Genomic DNA, 22,254 nt, shown 5'->3' on the forward strand with positions numbered 1-22,254 from the left:
GGCAATCAGGAAGGCAGGCAGGCGAGCAGTTGGGAACCAGCAGTCCTGGATTGTGAGAGGGATGTCCGGCTGCCCGTTTAGGTCCGATCCTATCAGGATCAGGCCTAAACGGGCAGCCGGACATCCATCAAGGGGTCCCAGATTGGAGAGGGTGCAGGCTGGGCTGAGGGACACCCCCGTGCACGAATTTCGTGCACTGGGCCTCTAGTTGAATAATAATCAGCAATTACTATTTTAGAACTTGTAAAGATTTCACTTGTGGTCAATTGCTAGAGAGAATATTTTAATGTTTTATATCCACTTAATACAGAATATCTTGGGCTACATCAGGAGTTAATGAAAGGATTTGAGGAAGGCTCACAGAAACCCATCAGCTTGCTGATCCTCTTGCTTACAATTTAAGAACTCTGAAAGATATGCCACTACATCAGTCAGGGCTTCTGGGTGGGCCAAGTCCAGGGGCAACACTGTCAAAAAATACAAAAGTCTCCCTACAATTATATGATGCAGTGCCATGAAACTCATCTACATGATAGCAAGAACTATTTATTAATGTGTCTAAAGCACATTGCACAAGAATAAGAAGATAAAATACATTTACTTACATATTTGAACAACAAAAATGATTCTGTTACACCCCCAGCTCTTTAAGCATGGGCTTTCTAGTCCCGCATTGGGCATTCTCTCCTTTCTGACACTTACTATCTGAATAGCACTGGGCAGATTGCTAGGCAGCTGGAACCTGGGCCAACAACAGGTTAAGGACTCTCCTGTTACGTTTCCTGTTCCTTGTCTGAAAAACAAAGAGAATCATTCCTGTTTTATCGGCTTGCTGTGATGATTTACGTAAACTCAAATAGCAGTGCCCACCCCTCGAAGGCATTTGAAAATTACTTCCTTTCCCAATGTTAATTAAAAGATCATTTTAGTCTGTATATACACAAGCTATTCACCAAAGTGAGATGATCTTTAACCAATGCAGTTACCTTGGTCTCGTTGCAGTTGGAAGTAGTATGACCTTAGAATACTCGTGCCAGTGTTTCTGGCTTCCACGCTCACAATGCTCATGCTGTCACTTTCCACCTGGGTAAATCCACTGTGAAGGGAAGGACATGCTGCATGTTAACTTGAGACAAGGACAAATATATAGGCAATAGGGCCTTCACACACATCCTCATACCTCCTCCACCCAGCCACATTTGAGGACCTACATTCATTTGTAACAATTAGCAAATACTATCACTTCTGCAGTGGGAATATCAGCTTTGGACCCTCCTGGGAGTAGGTACCTGAATCACAGTGATCCTGACTATTCTGGAAACTTCTCCTGATCTAATATTGGCAGGTCTGAGTCGTTTCCCCAGCATTTAGAACCATCAGTTCCTGATCAGTCTCAGTGAAGATATGAACACAGCAGCTAATGAGGCCACCGTTCTCTGTAATGTTACTTGTGTCTGCCTAGACAAACGTACAATGTGCTGCTCTGAGGCATGAGAGAAAAATGAAGCAGGTATAAACCAAACCAAACTAAGCAAAAACAAAATTAGAGAAGGACTTTCTTGTGTTTCCTACAGAAGCCCAACTGTGAGCTATAGACTGCTTCTGGAATACTGCTGCTCTGGCCTTCATGAAATACCTTTACCTTCCAGTCCATACTGACTTACTAAGTTTCTTTAAGTAGCAACTAAAGTTCTACTCAACTTAGAAATTAATATCAAGAGTGGAATGTAGCAGTTTCCAGACTCTCAGAAAACTGCAGCATTGGCTGGTCTATTCAGCGGCTGAGCAGGGGAAAGCTGCTCCCTGATCCGTCAGCCAGCCAGTGATCACTGTGATTTTGGGGCAAAGAAGGTTGAATTTGCATCTGCTTTCCCTTTTTAGAATCATCATTCCTCCTCTTTAAGTCTTTTGTTCTTCAATTGATTTTTAGTAAATTTGCAGTGGGGCAACCATCACCATGATACAGTTTTAGAACATTTCCATCCCTCCAAAAAGATCTGTTGTGCCCTAGCCCATTTTCTCAGTGGCTAGAGCATCGGCCTGCAGTCTAAAGGGTAGGTTCGATTTTGATCAAGGGCATGTTCCTCAGTTGCAGGCTTGATCCCCAACCCTAGTCGGGGCACATGCAGGAACAACTAATTGATTTGTCTCTCTCACATCGATGTTTCTCTCCCTCTGTCTTTCCCCCTCAGCTTCCACTCTCTCTAAAAAAAAAAAAAAAAAAAAATCAATGGGAAAAAAAAACATTCTCAGATGAGGATTAAAAAATAAATAAATAAAAATAAAAATTTAAAATAAATTTAGAAAAAGATGTTGTACCTATCTGCAGTAAATCCTATCCTACTCTCAGCCCCAGGCAGCCACTAATTTATCTTCTGTTCCTACAGACTTGCCTCTCATGGATGTTATATAAATGGAATCATACAGTACTATCTTATACATCTGGCTTCTTTCGTGTAGCACAATGTTTCTGCATTTCACCCATCTTAAGTGTATGTCAATGCACATTCCTTCTTATAGCATTCCTTCTTATTCCCCTGTATGGATGTACCACAGTGGATTTATTCATACCAGCTGCCATTTGCACTGTCTGCACTTTTTGGGTTGAGTAAAGCTGCTCAGAACATTCCCGTGCAAGTCTTTGTATGATGTATGTCTATTTCTCTTGAGTAGATGTGAAGATTCACATAAAGTCTGGGTGTAGATGAATTTATTTCCTTAGGTACATATGAACCTTCCTCTAACGTCTTTGTGTAGACTTATGTCTGTTTCTCTTGTGTTGGTCCTAAGGGCATGCTGCTGGGTTGCTGGTAAATTTATGTCTAATACACATTTTCTTTGGAGAATCAGAATTCGTATTCAGAGACAACAATCTTTTAGGAAACTGAAAAGTTGCTATCAGACAAGAAGAAGGAATAAAAGGCATCCAAATTGGAAAAGAAGAAGTAAAACTGTCCTTATTCGCAGACGACATGATACTGTACATAGAAAACCCTAAAGACTCCATCAAAAAATTATTAGACTTAATAAATGAATTCAGCAAGGTAGCAGGATACAAAATTAACGCCAAGAAATCTATGGCATTTCTATACACCAATAGTGAACTTACAGAAAGAGAGACTAAAAAAGCAATCCCATTTACCATCATACCAAAAAAATTAAGATACCTAGGAATAAACTTAACTAAAGAGGTAAAAGACCTATATGCAAAAAACTACAGGACACTGAAAAAAGAGATAGAGGAAGATATAAACAGATGGAAGAACATACCGTGTTCATGGATTGGTAGAATCAACATCATCAAAATGTCCATTCTACCCAAAGCAATCTATAGATTCAATGCACTCACCATTAAAATACCAACGGCATATTTCGCAGACCTAGAAAGAACTCTCCAAAAATTCATCTGGAATAAAAAAAGACCCCGAAGAGCTGCAGCAATCCTAAGAAAGAAGAACAAAGTAGGGGGGATCTCAATACCATATTTCAAGCTGTACTACAAGGCCACTGTTCTCAAAACAGCCTGATACTGGCACAAGAACAGACATATAGATCAACGGAATAGAATAGAGAACCACAAATCGACCCAAACTACTATGCCCAATTAATATTCGACAAAGGAGGCATGAACATACAATGGAGTCAAGACAGTCTCTTCAATAAATGGTGTTGGGAAAATTGGACAGATACATGCAAAAAAACGAAACTAGACCACCAACTTACACCATACACAAAAATAAACTCAAAATGGATAAAGGACTTAAACATAAGACGGGAAACCATAAAAATACTAGAGGAATCCACAGGCAGCGAAATCTCAGACATATGCCGAAGCAATTTCTTCACCGATACTGCTCCTAGGGCAATGGAAGCTAAAGAGAAAATAAGCAAATGGGAATACATCAAAATAAAAAGCTTCTGCACAGCAAAAGAAACCATCAACAAATCAACAAGAAAGACCACTACATGGGAAAACATATTTGCCAATGTTATCACTGATAAGGGTTTAATATCCAACATTTACAGGGAACTCATACAACTTAACAAAAGGAAGATAAATGATCCAATAAAAAAATGGGCAACGAACCTAAATAGAATCTTTTTGAAAGAAGACAGAAGGAAGGCCAAGAAACACATGAAAACATGCTCAAAGTCACTAATTATCCGAGAGATGCAAATCAAAACGACAATGCGGTACCATCTCACACCTGTCAGAATTGCTATCATCAACAAATCAATAAACGACAAGTGTTGGCGAGGATGCGGAGAAAAAGGAACCCTGGTGCACTGCTGGTGGGAATGCAGATTGGTGCAGCCACTGTAGAGAACAGTATGGAGTTTCCTCAAAAAACTAAAAATGGAACTCCCTTTTGACCCAGTAATACCACTTCTAGGAATATATCCCAAGAAGCTAGAAACATCAATCAGAAAGGATATATGCACCCCTATGTTCATAGCAGCACAATTCACCATAGCTAAGATTTGGAAACAGCCTAAGTGCCCATCAGCGGATGAGTGGGTTAAAAAACTGTGGTACATCTACAGAATGGAATACTACTCTGCGCTAAAAAAGAAGGAATTCCTACCATTTGCAACAACATGGATGGAACTGGAGAGCATTATGCTAAGTGAAATAAGCCAGTCAGAGAAAGATAAATATCACATGATCTCACTCATTTGTGGAATATAATGAACAACATAAACTGATGAACAAAAACAGTTCCAGAGACAGAGAAACATCGATCAGACCATCAAACCTCGGAGGGAAGGTAGGGGAGGGTGGGGGTAAGGGGGAGAGATCAACCAAAGAACTTGTATGCATGCATATGGGCCTAACCAATGGACACAGACAACAGGGGGGTGAGGGCATGAGTGGGGGGGATGGAGGGGTAATGTAGGAAGAAGGACACATATGTAACTCCTTAATAAATAAAATAAAATGAAATGAAAATAAAAAAAATAAAAGCACATGTGAAATGGAAGATTCCGAAGTTTCTACTTGTTTACCATGACGAGAGCAGTGCATTACAGTGAATGGATGTATGTAGCTTTGTGATGCACACAGTGCAGTGTTTAAAAAGACTTATAAAGAAGTTTCTAGAAGTGCTACTTGCTAAGTTGAGAACAGTATTATGTCAGTGAGAGGATGTTCTAACTACTCAGTATTGCAGTAAAGAATGCAACAGAGAATTCCGTAAAGACACAAATAAAAAAGAAAGAAACAGCGCATTTGTGAAGCCGAAAGCTAAGCACAAGCCCCCAAAGGCTGACCTGAACAAGGCAACAAGCACAGGCGTTAGCATGCAACTCCCCAGAGAGGGACGGTATCCCTGCCCCTGGACGGAGACAATCGTTATTACTGACAGAGGGGCTTACTTCACACAGGCTGGCCTCGGGTCAAAAGCAGACACAGCAGAGCGAGGCCATGACGCCTCTCCCAAGTACAGGGGAACCTAGGCACAAATGTATCCCAGTGTGAACTAGCAAAAGTACAGTACTTCACCACCTGCCAATGGGGACATGGAACGGCAGGGCTCCCAAACACTTTGGTTCAGCCCAGACCTCCAACTTCCAAGGAATTTAATGAGGAATTCTGAGTGAAGTAGTTATTGATGCCAGTGCTTTTCAGAATGCAGAGCACTGAGTTGGCCTTACATTTTGTTTAGAAAGTTGAGAGGGTTAAAAACTACCTACAGACCAATGCTCCTAAAATTTAAGTTGACTCTCTACTAATTCTTAATCTTCCCAGAAAATTGTATTTATTTACTAAAAAGAACTAAGATTCTCCTGTCTTAGGAATTTCCTCTAATGTCTTCAAACAACTACTGATTTACAATTCAAAAAATATGTAGTTTTGTTACAGAAATCTGTAAATTTTGTAAATATTTGGTTTGGGGCATTGTAATTGTTCATTTAAGATTATAAGATGTTTCATGGGCACAGACAACAGTGTGGTGATTGTAGGGGGCAGAGGGCTGGGTGGAGGTGGAAGAGGGTATAGGGGAATAAATGGTGATGGAGAAAAATAAAATAAAATTTAAAAATAAATAAATAAATAGCTGTGAGATGTTTGTCACAGGAGGTTGAATTTACTACCTATCTCCTGACAAGAAACTGACAACTATCCCAGATGGAATATGAACTCTGGAAGCCCTGTCCTCTTTATAGCACTCTGGCAAGAAAGCTCGTAAGTGGTTCCAAACTATTAACCTGAAAGCATGATGCAAAACTGCACTTTCAGACTTTCACAGTCTTGCCCCCATGGACACCCCCCCTACACACACCAGGGTCTGGTAATGAATTCAGAATTGTGTGGGTTATGAAGGAAGGATAAGACTGGGCTGCAGGGCTGTCAGGCCCCACCCCAAACCTCACTGGGCATTCCTGTGGGACTTTGGGTAAAATAACCACACCTTTGCACCCCCACTGCATCTGGGCAATGTGGGTGATGCCAGCTGTGGGTGGTGGTTTTATACATTAAAGGAGACTGGGTAGAGGATGCAGAACATCTTTTTTTAAGAGGAGGAAAGAGATTCTGACCAGTGCCTTTCGTTGGGTCCCCAAGTAGTGAGGGGTAGGCTAGGCTAGGACTCCAAGTCCCAGTCACATTCTTTCCAAGAAAATCCTTAAAAAGGTACTGTGGGAGATATATGCACCCCTATGTTCATAGCACCACAATTTACAATAACTAAGATTTGGAAACAGCCTAAGTGCCCATCAGCAGATGAGTGGATTAGAAAACTATGCTACATCTACACAATGGAATACTACGCTGCTATAGAAAAGAAGGAACTTTTACCATTTGCAACAGCATGGATGGAACTGTAGAGCATTATGCTAAGTGAAATAAGCCAGTCGGAGAAAGATAAATATCACATGATCTCACTCATATGTGGGATATAACGATCAACATAAGTTGATGAACAAAAATAGATCCAGAGACAAATGGCAGGGGAGATGGGGGGGGTTAGAGAGCAACCAAAGGACTTGTATGCATGCATATTTACATAACCAATGGACACAGACACTGGCGGGAGCGGGGGGAGTGAGGGCTTGGCCGGGGTGGGAATGGCTGGGGCAGGGGGTCAAGTGGGGAAAAGGGAGATATACATAAAACTTTAGACAATAAAAATAAAAAATTATTTTTAAAAAAAGGTACTGTGGGGAGGCCAGGAGAGGCCATCTTACAGGTAAAGGAGGAATCAGATGCAATTACCTGGCCCAGCGGTGGGAGCCCCCAAGCAAGTAACAGCAGCTCTTGAGGACAGGAAATTTATTCTCCTTTTTCCACAAGTAGACTCGCAAGGAGAGGTCGAAAGAAGAGGTGATGACTCGGCTCTGGTCCTTGAAATGAAAAGCTACATGAGGCGGGATGTGGGCTCCGGGGGTAGGGTTCCTCGATTCGGGCCGGATGGTGCTGCACTCACCACATACAGGGACGTGATGGGCTTCTGATGGTCCTGGAAGGCTGCCAGCCGCAGGCCGTGTATGGTGAAGAGCACCAGCTCAGACCCTGACACCAGCAGGACCACTTGGGAGCCGTGCCCCTTCATGAGGTGAGGCGGCATCATGGTGTCTGGCAGGATGAAACTTGTGACCTGTTGTACTTTTTGAAATAAAAACACACCGATTGTCATTTCTTGATAGCAGCTGGAGTGTGGGACAGGCGTGCCTCACCTAAGATGATGCGGTACATTGAAAAGAGCAAGGCTTCACAGCGACAGCAGCATTCATGGCTGAACCGCGTTTACTCCCTCAGCCTCCCATTCCCTGGCTCCACCGCACTGAATCCGGTGCCTAACGTACAGGGGACATGGTGCAGGTGGACGTGACAGGACCTGGCACACAGCACCATGCAGAGAATGGGGAGAATGAACACCCTTCCTTCTACCCTTCCTCATCTACGACAGGGTGATATGAAAAAGGACCACATGAGAACTAAGACATTTACAACATCTGCCAAAAACTATCGTTGAAGACATAGTCTTTTACACCGTATAGCATTCCTTGTTTTTAAAAAAATCAACTGGATCACTTCCTGATGGAGTTTAGCACCATGAAGAAAAAATTACCTCTTTTGAAAAACTCGTGTGCTTTCACGTATCAGACAAGGGATTATTTATTACATATCCCGTTTTCCCTTTTTCCTTGGCTGCCAGGAAGCTCAGAATAAAAATTAAGGTCAAATGATGACATGAAAACACATGAATATAATACCAAAGAAAAAATGCTAAGGACCAGAGGGAAGGCCTGTCTAGAGCAGTGTGGGGTTTAGGAGACAGGGAAGGAGAAGGCTGTGGGTCTTATTTTCCTACTGGTCTAGGAGCTCCTTGGGGAAGAAATAGTTGTGGCTTTTATTCATCTTTGCCTGCACTTGGTGCTGAAAACATGCCTTCAATACAGTGGGAAAAGTAGCAGGGACGAAGGGAAGCAGGAAAGTAAGGTAGGAGAGGGCAGACTGTAAGCTGACAGCAGTTAATATCTGAATTCAGGGCTACATAGAGGGCCTGACACAAAGCAGGTGCTCGAACACTCACCTAGTATGTAACATCACAAACAAGGAAACATTTGTTGGGTCACTGTATTCACTGCGAGAAAAGAAAAAGTGTCCCAAAGAAAACACGAGGAATCTGCGCTTGAAGCATCCTATGCAATGTTGGTGCCATGCAGACCCACAGTCCTGATATGGGATCCTTACCCAGAATGTTCATTGCATCCCTGCACTTCTTAGCCCCTAGCTCGTAGGTGGTGACCACCCACTGCACGCTGTTGTCATCTCTGTGCATCACCACCAGCCTGGCTGCCTCATCGGGGGCCCAGCAGGCTCTGGAAGTCAGCCCGATGGGGAGAGCAGTGGAGACAGGAGGCTCGTCTTCCAGTGGACACAGCAGGGACTGCGAGTGGAACACCTGGGGACACCACCACCGATCTCAGTGCGATGACGGAAGACGTCTCCGACCCCGGCTCTGCTCAGGGACTCACACCCACCGTGACCTTACTGGTGTCATGGAGCGGCTGTGCCACTTGCAGACCCTCCTTTCCACATGGCTCAGACCAGGGAACGAGGTTAAGCCCAGCCCACGTCTGGCCACGGAAGAGGTCTAGGTCCACGAGTCCCAATGAGGGCAGGTGAGTGAATCCAGTAAACGGCTCTTCTGCTGTGGAGCAGCTGCACATCACTGTCTCACTTTTGCCTCCAGTGTCTGCCTCCAGGTTCCCTTCCTACTTATAGGCAGTCTGGTTCCAAACACTTCTTGTCAGTCCTGAGGACTGCTTTGTCAAGGGGTCCCACTCCTGTGACCACTGCCCCCCGCTTGCCCCCTTCCTGAAGCCTCTCTCCTCCACGGCCCCGTCCAGACCTCTCACCGCCCCTGGCTACCAGGTCCTGGCACTGCCACCTGATTGCCCTGCCTGTCCTTGTTCTCTTCCTGGCCTGCCTCATCCATCCGCCAGCATGGCTCAGACCTTCTCCAGTGGTCTCCAACTCTGCCCTAATTTTCCAGGTCGGTTCCTGGCACTCAGGCTGGACGTCTCTGAGCGCATAAATCACCAGGACGCTCCCTGGGTCCCAGGGCTCTGGTGCTGGTGGTGGTCCTCAGTGCCATGGGCTGGCCACGAGGCAGGCATGCTGTGCCCTGTCCAGGTAACGATGCTGTCCCACACTGCCAGCATCCTCACTCTCATGGAAGCTCTGTTCTCAAGCCGCTGAAAGTCTTATGACACTCCACTGAGATGTCCCTAAGGCCCCAAGCCCCTTCAGAACGCAGTCCTCTCTAGCCAAGCAACGAACCCCTTCCAACCTGTGGGCAACACAGCAGCCTGGAGAGAGCAGTGGCTCCGGGAAGAGGCCGGCACCACCACTGCCCAGCTGGGGGCCCTGAGTGGCCACAGACATGGTCCTGTGCGAGAAGCCGCCCTCCCAGATGCATGTGCAAGACCGGCACAGAACCCACTACCTGTGCACACAAAGCCTGCCCTTGGGACAAGGGACACAGCAGCACTGACCTTGGGGCTCAGGTCTGAGTCCTGGGCCAATATGAACACCCACTGGCAGTCAGGAGAGCAGAGCAGGCTGGCGGGCTGGTTCGGGGACATGCTCACCCTGGACAGCAGCTGCAGCCCGGGCACCGTCAGCGTGTAGAGCATTCCATCGGCACAAGCCGCCTGCAACGCGAAGTGCGGTGACCACCTGCGTCCTCCTGTCCTCGCCCAAGGAACAGGTGGCCACATAACTCCTTCCTCGCTGAGGTGAAATGCCACTTATTAAGTCAAAAGTAATGAATTACTCAAACAATATGAGAGCAAGCCCTCTCCTCCCTCCACATAGAAGCCCTTGCTATCCCTCATGCTCACATGCTATGCTGCAGCCTGCCCCGTCTTTTCTGTTTCCAAATACTCTTTGGAAATCTTTTCTCATCAGAGGACTTTTTTTCCAGGACTTTTTACTTCATCCATTATGATGGAAATTTAGGTTGTTTACAAATTCCATTACCATGAAGGATCTTTGTGCGACAATGCCAATATTTCCTCCTGAGAGGTCCCTAGAACTGGAATTGTTAGGTCCAAAGAGTATCAGATTTAAAACTTCTAACAGGAAAAAAAGCAAGCTTTATTAAAAGTGTTCAATCTATATCCTTATTTGCCATGTATCAAAATATTTATTTTTCATCAAACTTATTATAATACCAATTTTTTTATGTTTTCTCATCCAGTAGGCCAAAAGCCTTGTTGTGATGCTACTTTCTGGATTATGAGTTGGGTTTCACACCTTTACACATTATTGGCCACTTGTACTTTTTTCTATGAGTTGACCATTCATGTCTTCACCTATTTTTCTACTAGATCTCTATGCTTCAAATAATATGATATTAATGATTTTTTAAATAAGATAGTGTTTTCTCCTGATTTTTTATGTCTTAATTTTATAATGCTCTATAGTTCAGATGTTTTTAATTTTTTAGGTAAATCTGTGTATTTTTTCAATTCCAGGTTTTGTCTTGCCTAGCAAGGCCAGGCATATCCCAAATTGATTTTAAAAACCACTTAGTTATCCCTCAGGTAATTTTATAACTGCCTTTTACATTTTTTTTAACATATTTTTATTTATTTCAGAGAGGAAGGAAGAGGGAGAGAGAGATAGAAACATCAATGATGAGAGAGAATCACTGATAGGCTGGCGCACACCCCCTTCCTGGGGATCGATTCCCACAACTGGGCATGTGCCCTTGACTGGAATCGAACCCGGAACCCTTCAGTCCACAGGGCGATGCTCTATCCACTGAGCCAAATCAGCTAGGGCTAAGTGCCTTTTAATTTAGTTTTAATTATTTTAAATGTATTTCCACAGATGGAGTGATATGGGAGTAGCTTAGCTTCTCTCTCTTAATGGTCAAGGGCTTCATTTCTTGAATGGCCTGTCCATCACCTACTGTTTTGAAAGAACATTTTTCACAGACATTTGCACCTGGAACACAATCTGGACTTCCTGTTCCTGAAAACACTTGTTCCTAATGGCCAAGAAAACACAAACATTTCACAATGCATAGAAAACGGCAACCAACAAGGTCATGAAAAGAAAAAGTAAGTGAGAAGCAATACATTTAAGCTGGTAAAACTATTCCACCAGGAACCAGAGATCTGTAGCCACATGGACAGGAGTTAAATATCACAATAAAAGCATATGAAGGGACATCTGGAATCAGAAATTCAACACTCAGAATGGAAACAGATAAAAAAACAAAAACACAAGATACTAAATAAGAGAAATTAATTCAGGAAAGATACTGATGAAAAAGTTATCTCGCCCTCGCCAGTATGGCCCTGTGCACCAAAAGATCGCCAGTTTGATTCCCGGTCAGGGCAAATGCCCAGGTTGCGTGTTCGGTTCCTGGTCGGGGTGCCATACAAGAAGCAACCAATAAATGTTTTTCTCTGACATAGATGTTTCTCTCTCCCTTCTCTCTCTCTCTAAAAAAATCAATAAAAACATTAGGAAAAAAGAAAGAAAAAGTTACTTCACAAATGAAGATAATAGCCCAGTCAGTTTGGCTCAGTGGATGAAGTGTTGGCCTGTGGACTGAAGGGTCCCGGGTTCCAGTCAAAGGTATGTACTTCGGTTGCAGGCTTGGTACCCGGCCCCAGTCGGGGTGTATGCAGGAGGCAACCAATTGATGTGTCTCTCTCACATCGATGTTTCTTTCTCTCTGTCTCTTCCCTTCTCTTCCACTCTCTCTAAAAAGTCAATGGAAAAATATCCTCGGGTGAGGATTAAGGGGAAAAAATGAAGATAATAAACCTAAGAGAGAAAACATTCTCTGAACAAATAAGGGCACTAGAAGAGGAGAAAGAAAACAGGTAAGAGAACAAAGGTAGAATGAAAGGCTAAAATGAATCGGAAAGTATCTAAGAAGATAGGCAAGAAGGTCTAATAAACATGACTTAAGTTCCTACAGAGGAACGCTTCATTAACAGATTAATAACTAAAATTCATATATAGTGAAACTTTCTAGAAATAAAAAACCCTGAATCTATATATTGAAAGGGTGACCCAGGATGATCACTATAGACATATCACAATGAAACCACTAGACTTTAAATATTTCAAAATATCTTTAAGGCCTTTGAGTTTAAATATCCAAGTTTCTAACAAGTGAAGTCAGGTACCTGTAGACTTTTCAACAGAAACATAAACAGTGAAATAATAGTTTCACAAAATTCAAGAGAAGTGTGAGCAGGGATCTGGTGCCCAGTCAGGCTATCCTTCAGCATCAAGACTTTTACATTTTTTAAACGTATTTTTATTGATATAAAATATTGGGTGCCTCACCTACTCCGGGGATTTCAAGTACTAGGTTTTTTCATAGATCCTTATGGTCTTGCTACTCAAAAGAACTGGCAGTCCCAATATTCCCAAGAAGCCCGTTAAAAAGTCAGCATCTCGGGCATCCCCAGGGACCCACAGAATCAGAAGCTGCCTTTACACAAGAGCCACGGGTGATTGTGTCCACAATGTCTCAGAAGCTTGTCCATGTCTCTTACCCTCTCTTCCGCATTTACACTCTTGCTATCCCGGTTCTGTTCCAGACCATTGTTATCTTTCAGCTCACTAATTTCCTTCCGTATTCTAACTTTTTAATTGATGTATATAACATATATATGGCAAAATGCACAAAGCAAACGTAGAGCTCAATTAATTATTACAAAGAAAATATTCATGTCACTACTTAAGCTAAGAAGTAGAACTTGCCAGTGCCCACAGCTCCATCCATCCTCCCCAATCTCTCTGTGTGGTTCCACTGTCCACCCTCCATCAAGTCCATTCACTGATCTCTTGACCTTTGCTTTTCAGTTTTCCTGTTCTGATTATTTTCTAAATCATTTTTTATAGCTTTTTAAAATTTTTATTGAATTTATTGGGATAACATTGGTTAATAAAATTATATAGGTTTCAGGGGTAAATTCTGTGATACATTATTTGTATATTGTATTGTGTGTTCACTATCCAAAGTCAAGTCTCCTTCCATCACCATTTATCCCTCCTTTATCCTATTCCACCTCCCACTACAACCCGTTCCCACTGGTAATCACCATGCTGTGGTCTGTGTCTATGTCATTTTTTATAGCTTTAAGTTGTCTGCTGAAATTCGCCTCTCTGATCATAGCAACCATTGGTGTCTTATTGTCTGTGTCAAATAACCACACTATCCGAAGCCCCTGTGGCTCTCTCAAATTGTCTACTGTTTAACCTGCCAGTTCTAGTTGGTACCATTCTTTTTTTTTTTTAATCCCTGCCCAAGGGTATGTTTTTATTGGTTTTACAGAAAGAGAAAGGGAGAAAGAGAGAAACATTGATCAGTTTGCCTCCTGTACTAGACCCAACTGGGGATTGAACTCACAACCCAGGTATGTCCCCTGACCAGGAATGGAACCCACCACCTTTTGGTGTATGGGACGACACTCCAACCAACTGAGCCACCTGGCCAGGGCTAGTTGGTACTATTCTTATCCGCTAGTTAGCTTTAAGTGTGTGATGGATGCTATGTCTGAAAAGAGAAATAATGTGAGGCCTGGGGTACTGGTATCCTTTTCCAGAAAGGACTTCCGTTTACTCCGACCCGGTGATAGGAGTGCTGAGCTGCAGCAGGTGTGAAGACTTTACTCTCAGCCCAGCCTTACTGCCAGGTTGCAACACCTGATAATCCACCCAATGCTCCAACTCTCCGTGACCCTGCACTCCAACTTTTTTTGTGCCCTTGGCTGGGAGACAGCTAGCACCCACAGAGGCTCCTGAGAGCCGGATCACTCACCAGCAGGAAGGGGCCCTCTGGATGGTCAGAGGCCTCCAATGCAGACGAGTGTGTAGGCAGGCAGAAGGAGGCTGACTCACACCCGCTCTCTGCTTCCCACACTTTGATGAGTCCCTGTGCATCCACAGTGACAACCAGCTGCAGCTGAGGGTAAGTCACCAAATTCACCAGAGCAGCAGGCTGTAGAGGGCTAGACCAGATCTCCATGCCCTGGGAAACAATAAGATTAATATAAGAACTTATATAGAGCAGTTTATTTCATAAACACACATTCTTTTCATTCATCCCTCAACCAGCACACACTGGGACATGCAGGTGAAAGGACCCTATCCCCATCCTCACGAGACTAACAGACAGCAGGGCAGGGAATACCACGGAGGTGGCCGAGTGTGGGTGTGTAGAGACTTTGGGGGGACTGGGTGGCATCCCCAAGTGGACCCAGGGTGGGGTCCTGCATGCACACTGGCCAATATGTCTGCTGCACTTCCAGTGGTGACCTACAGCTCAGCTGAGAAAGGCTAGGCAGGGAGGCGGGATCCAACACTACACACCTGGCTGGGACCTGGCCACAAATGGCTGCACACAGAGCCTCCACACGGAGCATCTCACTCAGAGTTTCACTGAAAAGCTAATTGGGCTTGTGGATATGAATGGTTTGTGTTGCATATCTGAAGCTGCCCTGGCCGGAACACCCACTTCCCTACAGTGAACCCAGCAGAACCACCACAGGCCAGCCCTGGCCCAGGCCCAGGCCCAGGCCCAGAGGAAAACCAGTGGCCCAAGCTGGGTCAATTCCATGGTCTCTTCCCGGGATTCTGAGAACTGGATTGGAGAGGTCAAGAGCCCAAGTGCCAGAGGGCCCATGGTACATTAAGATGGCATCTGAGAACCAACCCACTAGCCACTGTTCCTGAGTCTCCCAGAGCTCACACACAAGGTTTCTTTCTAATTTGGGGTTATTCTGATCCTTTTTTTATTATGTTATCTCTGAATCATGGTCTCCATCTCTTTTCCCACACCTGATATCTCAGTATTCTTCCACTAGTTTCTTTCTTCCCCACAGGCCAATAAATCAACAGTTGATTTCTGTTGCTTAGCTAACATGCCATCAGTGGGACAGAACTCGGCCTGTAGACGGACTGAGGGTGAGCTTTGGAAGACACAGGGTGTTTACCAGTGGTTAGTGGCAGGAAATGGGCGAAGGAGCAGTTAAACTCCCCTTCCTATTTCAGAATGGGAAGCAGTGGCCAGCGGAACAGGGCAGAAAGATGCCGACCAGTGATGGCCTGGGGACCCTGACTCCACCTGATGTGGTCCAAAAATGAGAGGTGTGGGGCTGGGGGCAGTCGGAAGTTGCTGGTGGTACCAGATACTTCAATGCTAGAAAAAGACAAACTCAAACCCTAGAATTCTCCAGGGAACAGCAAATAAAACATGGAGACAAATATTGTGAGTACATAGAAAACTAAGAAAAAAATTTAAAAGACTAATTACTAACTTAAGGAAAAGCAAAATGTTAGCTACCTCAAGGCTTGCCTGTGAAAAGCATTGACATAATTGTGGGGGAGCACGGAAGACTTGGTTGGAAAGTCTGTAAGGAGGAAATTTCGACCTAGGGGAGTTAGCTGAAGGTGGCCACCCCTATTTATCTGAATTCCCTAGGGGAGTTGGCTGAAGGTGATCGCCCATAATTGTTCCTTGACCTTTCCAAACAAGTCTGTGTACATGTAGACCCTCGGGTGTTTACTGGAATCTTTATGCTTAATCTTTAGGTGTCCTTGCTTAAAGGACACTGCAGACGCATGTGTCCTCCCAAGAATGCTTACCCTATGGATTGTATCTAAAAGTTAAACTTTATCTCAAACTGCTATTACAATAAAAGCCTGAAGAGGCTGTCTGGTTCCTATTGCCAGGCAGTCCCTTAGCCCTCTTTTTCACAGAAATGTGTGTCAGAGTAATCATTCATCCGTTGATCAGGGTCTGCTAGTCAGCCCCGGCACATAATTATAATACTAGAGGCCCAGTGCACGAAATTCGTGCATTTGGGGGGGGGGGGTGTCCCTCAGCCCGGCCTGCATCCTCTCCAATCCGGGACCCCTCGGGGAGTGTTCTAAACAAGCAGTTGGACATCCCTCTCACAATCCGGAATCACTGGCTCCTAACTGCTCACCTACCTGTTGGCCTGATCACCCCTAACCCTTCTGCCTGCCAGCCTGATCGTCCCTAACTGCCCTCCCTGCTGGCTTGATCACCCCTCACTGCCCCTAACTGCTCTCCCCTGCCGGCCTGATTGCCCCTAACTGCCTCTGCCCCACCACCGTGACTTTGTCTGGAAGGAAGGCAGGACGACCGGAAGATGTCCAGTCGACCTGGTCTAATTAGCATATTACCCTTTTATTAGTATAGATAAAAAATATATGCCATTATTTTGGGGGCAGCAAGGTTACTCTGTATGGAGGCAGAAGGAGAAAAGCAAAATCATTATCCCTTATTTGGGAACATCATTTCCTCTGGGGTGGGGAAATAGGAGTGGCACGATTGACTGTGTTTTTTCTTTGTTTGTTTGTTTGTTTTTTTAACAAGCCTTTCAAATCTTTGACCTTTAATCTGGGTAATGCTGCAATGTTAGTAGCATCCTGACCTGTCACTAATCCATGAGGTGACATGTTACCATGCATTTAATTTTTTTTAAAAAAGATTGTCATAACATTTCCAAGTAAAAAAATATTTTAAAAATGTATTCCTGAACATAGTTCCAAAAGATGGTATATAAATGATGGAAAAATGATGACAAAACTTATATAGTACCCAGTGGTTCTACATAAAAGGACTCATCCACAGTGAGAATGAGGAAGGACACTACCATAGCCAGAAATGAGATGAAAACATCATGTCTAGCAATAGGCAGTGTTAAGGCACTAAACTTGAAGATTTAGAAGAAATAGTTTTCTAGCAAAATATAGTGATTCAACTTTACTAAAGAATAAGTACTAGGTGTACCAGTTAATAATGCGGACTTTGTAATCAAAGAAAACACGGTAATTTCAAGAGAAACATTATCCAAAATAATGTCCACATTTCCCCATCTTTCAGGTAATTTGTGGATACCATCCCAATAGAACTTTTCTTGTTTTGAGGCAAACCATTCAGAGACCCAATTTTCCACTTCTTCGTATGTTTTGAAGTGCTGCTCAGAAAGTGCATATGCCATCGATCGAAACAAGTGGTAATCTCAAGGAGCAAGGTCTGGTGAATAAGGCGGGTGGGTTAATACTTCCCAGGCAAGATCTTTTAGTGTGTTTTTAACTGGTTTTGAAGTGTGTGATGGTGCGTCATCATGAAGAAAAATTACTTTGCCGTGTCTTCTGGAACATTCTGGTCATTTCACAATCAAAGCAAGGTTCAAATTGATTATTTGTTATTGGCAGCAATCAGTATTAACGGTTGCATCTGGTTTTAGAAGCTCATAATACACCACACCTTCCTGATCCCACCAAATGCAGAGCACTGTCTTCTTTCTGAAGAGATTTGGCCTTGCAATGTTGATGGTTGACCTGGATCAACCCATGATTTTGTGCATTTGGGATTCTCAAAATAAATCCACTTTTCATGGCCAGTCACAATTTGATGCAAAAAATACTTTCTTTCATGACGTTGAAGCAACATTTTACTGGTGACGTTTCAGTTTTCCATTTGTCTTTCGTTCAGTTGATGTAGCACCCATTTTCCTTCCTTTAAAATCTTTCCCATTGCTTGTAAACGATCGGAAATTGTTTACTGAGCAACGTATAATCTTTCTGCAAGTTGTTTTTGAATTTGACATGCATCTTCATCCAATAATGCTTGTAATTGTTGGTCTTCAAACTTTTTTGGTTGACGTGGACATTCTTTGTCTTTCACATCGAAATCATCACTTTTAAAGCATTTAAATCAGCGTTCACAAGTATCTTGAGATGGAGCATGTTCACCATAAGCTTCCCGAAGTATTCAACAGCACTTTTCTTCAAAATAATGAATTATAACTTTCCATAAATGCTCTTTTTTTGACATGAAATTCGACATTTTTAAGTGTAAAAATATCTATGATGTTAACACCTTCAGCAAATTTGACATATGAAGTTTGTTGTCAATATAACAAAATAGCATACATATCAAATCGCATATATATCAACATATGTGTAACTCCATCTATTGAAAAAAAAAATCACATTATTAACCGCTACACCTAGCAAAAACCTGGAGAGAAGAGGAGTTACAGAGGAAACAGAAAAGGCAGAGACGAAAGGCCTGGTTACTTCACAAATGACTCAATCCATCTCTTAAGAAATGTGTAACTCCTATAACATTCCTTTTACTATAAAAAAAATGTTAGGAAGTTCTCTGATGCATTCTGTAAAACTAGCAACAAAACAAAATAAAGACAAATATAACTTACGAATAGAGATTTAAAATGTTTAAGTATTATTATTCAGAGCCCCAGCAATACATATATTATGCTCTATTAGGGTTGGTTATAGATATGCAAAGGCAGTTCAAATGATTTATTGTATATTCACATTAAAACTGGGGAACCATAGGGAATAATCAACAAATGCCCTAAAAGTACTGGTACCTGTTTTCAAATTTCAGCAGCCATTCCTGATTTTTAAATAATCTCTAAGTAACACAGGACAATTATATATTAGGTATTATTTATCAGATTCTAAAAGCAAATATCAAATTCAAAAGAGATCTGCACAGCAAAGGAAACAATGAACAGAATAAAAAGGCAATATACTGAATGGGAGAAAATATTTACAAAATATCAGATAAAGGGTTAATTTCCAAAATATGCAAGGAACTTCTATAACTCAAGACCAAAATAAAAATAAATAAATAAATAAATAAAACTGGGCCCTACAGGGCACCTACCATACAAAGCCACTCTACCAATTCCAGGCGATATAGCAGCTCTACCTAATACATAGAAACAAATACATGGAAGCAGTCAATCCTATATAATAAAGAGGTAATATGCAAATTGACCATCACTCCAACACACAAGATGGCCTATAGGGGAGGGCAGTTGTGGGTTATCAGGCCTGCAGGGGAAGGCAGTTGCGGGAGGGGGGACCAGGCCAGCAGGGGAGGGCAGTTAGGGGTGACCAGGTCGGCAGGGGAGGGCAGTTAGGGGCAATTGGGCCGGCAGGGGAGGGCAGTTAGGGGTGACCAGGCTGGCAAGGGAGGGAAGTTAAGGGCAACCAGGCCTGCAGGGGAGGGCAGTTGGGGGCAACCAGGCCTGCAGGGGAGGGCAGTTGGGAGCAACCAGGCTGGCAGGGCAGGGCAGTTAGGGGCAACCAGGCTGGCAAGGGAGGGCAGTTAGGGGCGATTGGGCCAGCAGGGGAGCAGTTAGGTGTCGATCAGGCTGGCAGGGGAGTGCTTAGAGGGTGATCAGGCTGGCAGGCAGAAGCGCTTAGGGGCAATCAGGCAGGCAGGCGAGCGGTTGGGAGCCAGCAGTCCTGGATTGTGAGAGGGATGTCCGACTGCAGTCAGATATCCCTTGAGGGGTCCCAGATTGGAGAGGGTGCAGGCTGGGTTGAGGGACACACACACACACACACACACACACACGTGCACAAATTTCATGCACCGGGCCTCTAGTAGGTAGAGAAAAAGAAATATGTCACAAATGAAAGAATAAAATATCCAGAAAAAGAAGTAATGAAATGAAACCAAGCAAACTACTAGATACCGAGTTCAAAACAATGGTTATAAAGATACTCAAGGATCTTCATGAGAATTTCAAGGGACTTAGTAAGAATTTCAAGGATCTTAGTGAGAATTCCAAAGACATGAAAAAGGACCAGTCAGAAATTAAGCATACACTAACTGAAATAAAGAATCATTTACAGGGATTCAACTATAGAGTAGAGGATTCTGAGGATCAAGTCAATGATCTGGAATATGAGGAAGCAAAAACACCCAATCAGGCAAGCAAAAAGAAAAAGGAATAGCTCTAACCAGTTTGGCTCAGTGGATAGAGCGTTGGCCCGAGGACTGAAGGGTCCCAGGTTTGATTCCGGTCAAGGGCATGTATCTTGATTGCGGGCACATCCCCAGTGGGGAGTGTGCAGGAGGCAGCTGATCGATGTTTCTCTCTCATGGATGTTTCTAACTCTCTATCCCTCTCACTTCCTCTCTGTAAAAAATCAATAAAATATATTTTTTTTAAAAGAAAAAGGAACAAAAAAATATGAAGATAGGTTAAGAAGCCTCTGTGACAACAAATGTACCAACATTCGCATTATGGGAGTGCCGGAGAGAGAAGAGAGAGGAAGATATTGAAAACCTACTTGAAGAAATAATGACAGAAAATTCCCCTACCTGGTGAAAGAAATACACTTGCAAGTCCAGGAAGCACAGAGAGTCCCTTATAAGAGGAACCCAAAGAGGCCCACACCAAGACACATCATAATTAAAATGTCAAGGGTTAAAGACAAAGAGAGAATCTTAAAAGCAGCAAGAGAAAAGCATTCAGTTACCGAGGGCTTAGTTGCAGGAGGAAAAAATGGCGGTGGAATAGAAAGATGTGTCCCGAGCCTTGTCCCGGAGCAGATAGAAAGAACAGCTGAGGGTCACACAGGGAGTGTTTGTTGGTGAATTGAGGGAAAGCTATACTCCAGGAGACAGTGGGGGACTGCTGAACAGGGCTCCCCTGACCGGGCAGCCCCCACTGCTGCTGGGTTCCTGCCTGGAGCGTCCAGCTCGGACGCAGAGACTGCGCCATCTTGAAGGGGAAAGTGGATGTTATCAGAAGCCTGAAAATCTACAACTACGGCACCCACAGAACAGCTGCGAACCCCAGAACACCGGTCCCCAATTGGCGCAAACACGCGGATTCAGAGGAGCTCTACACTCCACCACGAAAAGGTCAGATTTTGCCTGGGATAAGGTGAGGTCTCTGGTCCGGCATGAGAGAGAAACGCATGCACTGCGGGAGCTGGAGGACCTGGGGAAGTCTGAGCCTAGAAAAATCCATGGCTGTTGGGGCTGGCATGATCCATGAATGTGGAAGGGGGTCCTCAGAGCTGCTAACAGAAAGGAACTCTTAAAAGCAACCCATTTTGATCTGACACAAAAGGACAGCCTAAAAATTTTAAAAGTGCGCCGGTTCCTTAGAAACCAAGGGGGAAAAAAGACTGCACAGACTTGCGCGCAGTCCCGGAGTTCGCACACATACGCTGGCTCTTTTTCCTTTTTGTTTTTTCTTTTTCCTTTAAATCCTTGCTTCTGATTACTAAACCCAATACATAGGATCACCCAATTGGGGACACCCTAAGAGACTGCAGTGGAAAGTTGTTTTTCTGGAACCTGGGGATCAGAGCGGGGAATAACCATCAGAGAACCAGCTCTAGGGCAACCCACTCCCACAAATGCCACAGGGAAAGCAGGATCTAAGCACTGGCTAGAGAGGACCTATAGACCTGGAGGTCAATCCAGAAACACTGCCACCCAGGGTTGAATCACAAACTGACTCTTGTGTAAACACAAATAAAGGAATATAAGAAATTAAGACACACTGCCTGCTTAAAAATCAGGACTGGCTTACAACACTCAGGAGCAGTGGAACACAGGGAACTGCAATACTGTCCAGATTAGGAAACAGGCGTGCCAAACAGAACAGTAGAGGAAGTGAATGACCTTCACTACTGCACATTTTTATTTATTTGTTTTTTCATCTTTTACTTAAACTATTTTTTTCTTTTTTCCTCACTTGATTTTACCGTTTTAATTATTACATTTTTATTTTCAATCAGTATTATTACTACTACTATTTTACCTTTTTTAAAAAAAAGTATTTTATTTTCTCTTTATTTTACTTTGGGATTAGTGTTATACATTCTATTGTCATCTTCCCTTTAGCATCATTTTACTCTATCTCAACTTTACCTTTATGCCATCACCCTCT

At 43.5% G+C, this 22,254-nt stretch overlaps 1 protein-coding gene across 3 annotated transcripts in view; it reads right to left on the reverse strand.

The window, feature by feature from the left end:
- Positions 1-270: 270 nt before the first annotated feature.
- LOC308248628 (F-box/WD repeat-containing protein 12-like) overlaps positions 271-22,254 on the reverse strand; it is a 53,100-nt gene continuing 31,116 nt past the window's right edge. For 2 of the 3 annotated variants that reach the window (XM_080668762.1, XM_080668763.1), the window contains 7 exons: positions 14,307-14,516; positions 10,006-10,164; positions 8,699-8,909; positions 7,428-7,606; positions 7,217-7,344; positions 987-1,096; positions 271-793 (listed from right to left, as the gene is read on the reverse strand). In XM_080668762.1, coding sequence (XP_080524888.1) covers positions 774-793; positions 987-1,096; positions 7,217-7,344; positions 7,428-7,606; positions 8,699-8,909; positions 10,006-10,164; positions 14,307-14,516 — 1,017 coding nt within the window. In that variant the 3' untranslated portion in view covers positions 271-773. The remainder of the gene's footprint in view (positions 794-986; positions 1,097-7,216; positions 7,345-7,427; positions 7,607-8,698; positions 8,910-10,005; positions 10,165-14,306; positions 14,517-22,254) is intronic. The other variant, XR_013960630.1, reaches the window with a different exon arrangement.

Source organism: Plecotus auritus, assembly GCF_963455305.1.
Source record: "Plecotus auritus genome assembly, chromosome: 5".
NCBI lineage: Eukaryota > Metazoa > Chordata > Mammalia > Chiroptera > Vespertilionidae > Plecotus > Plecotus auritus.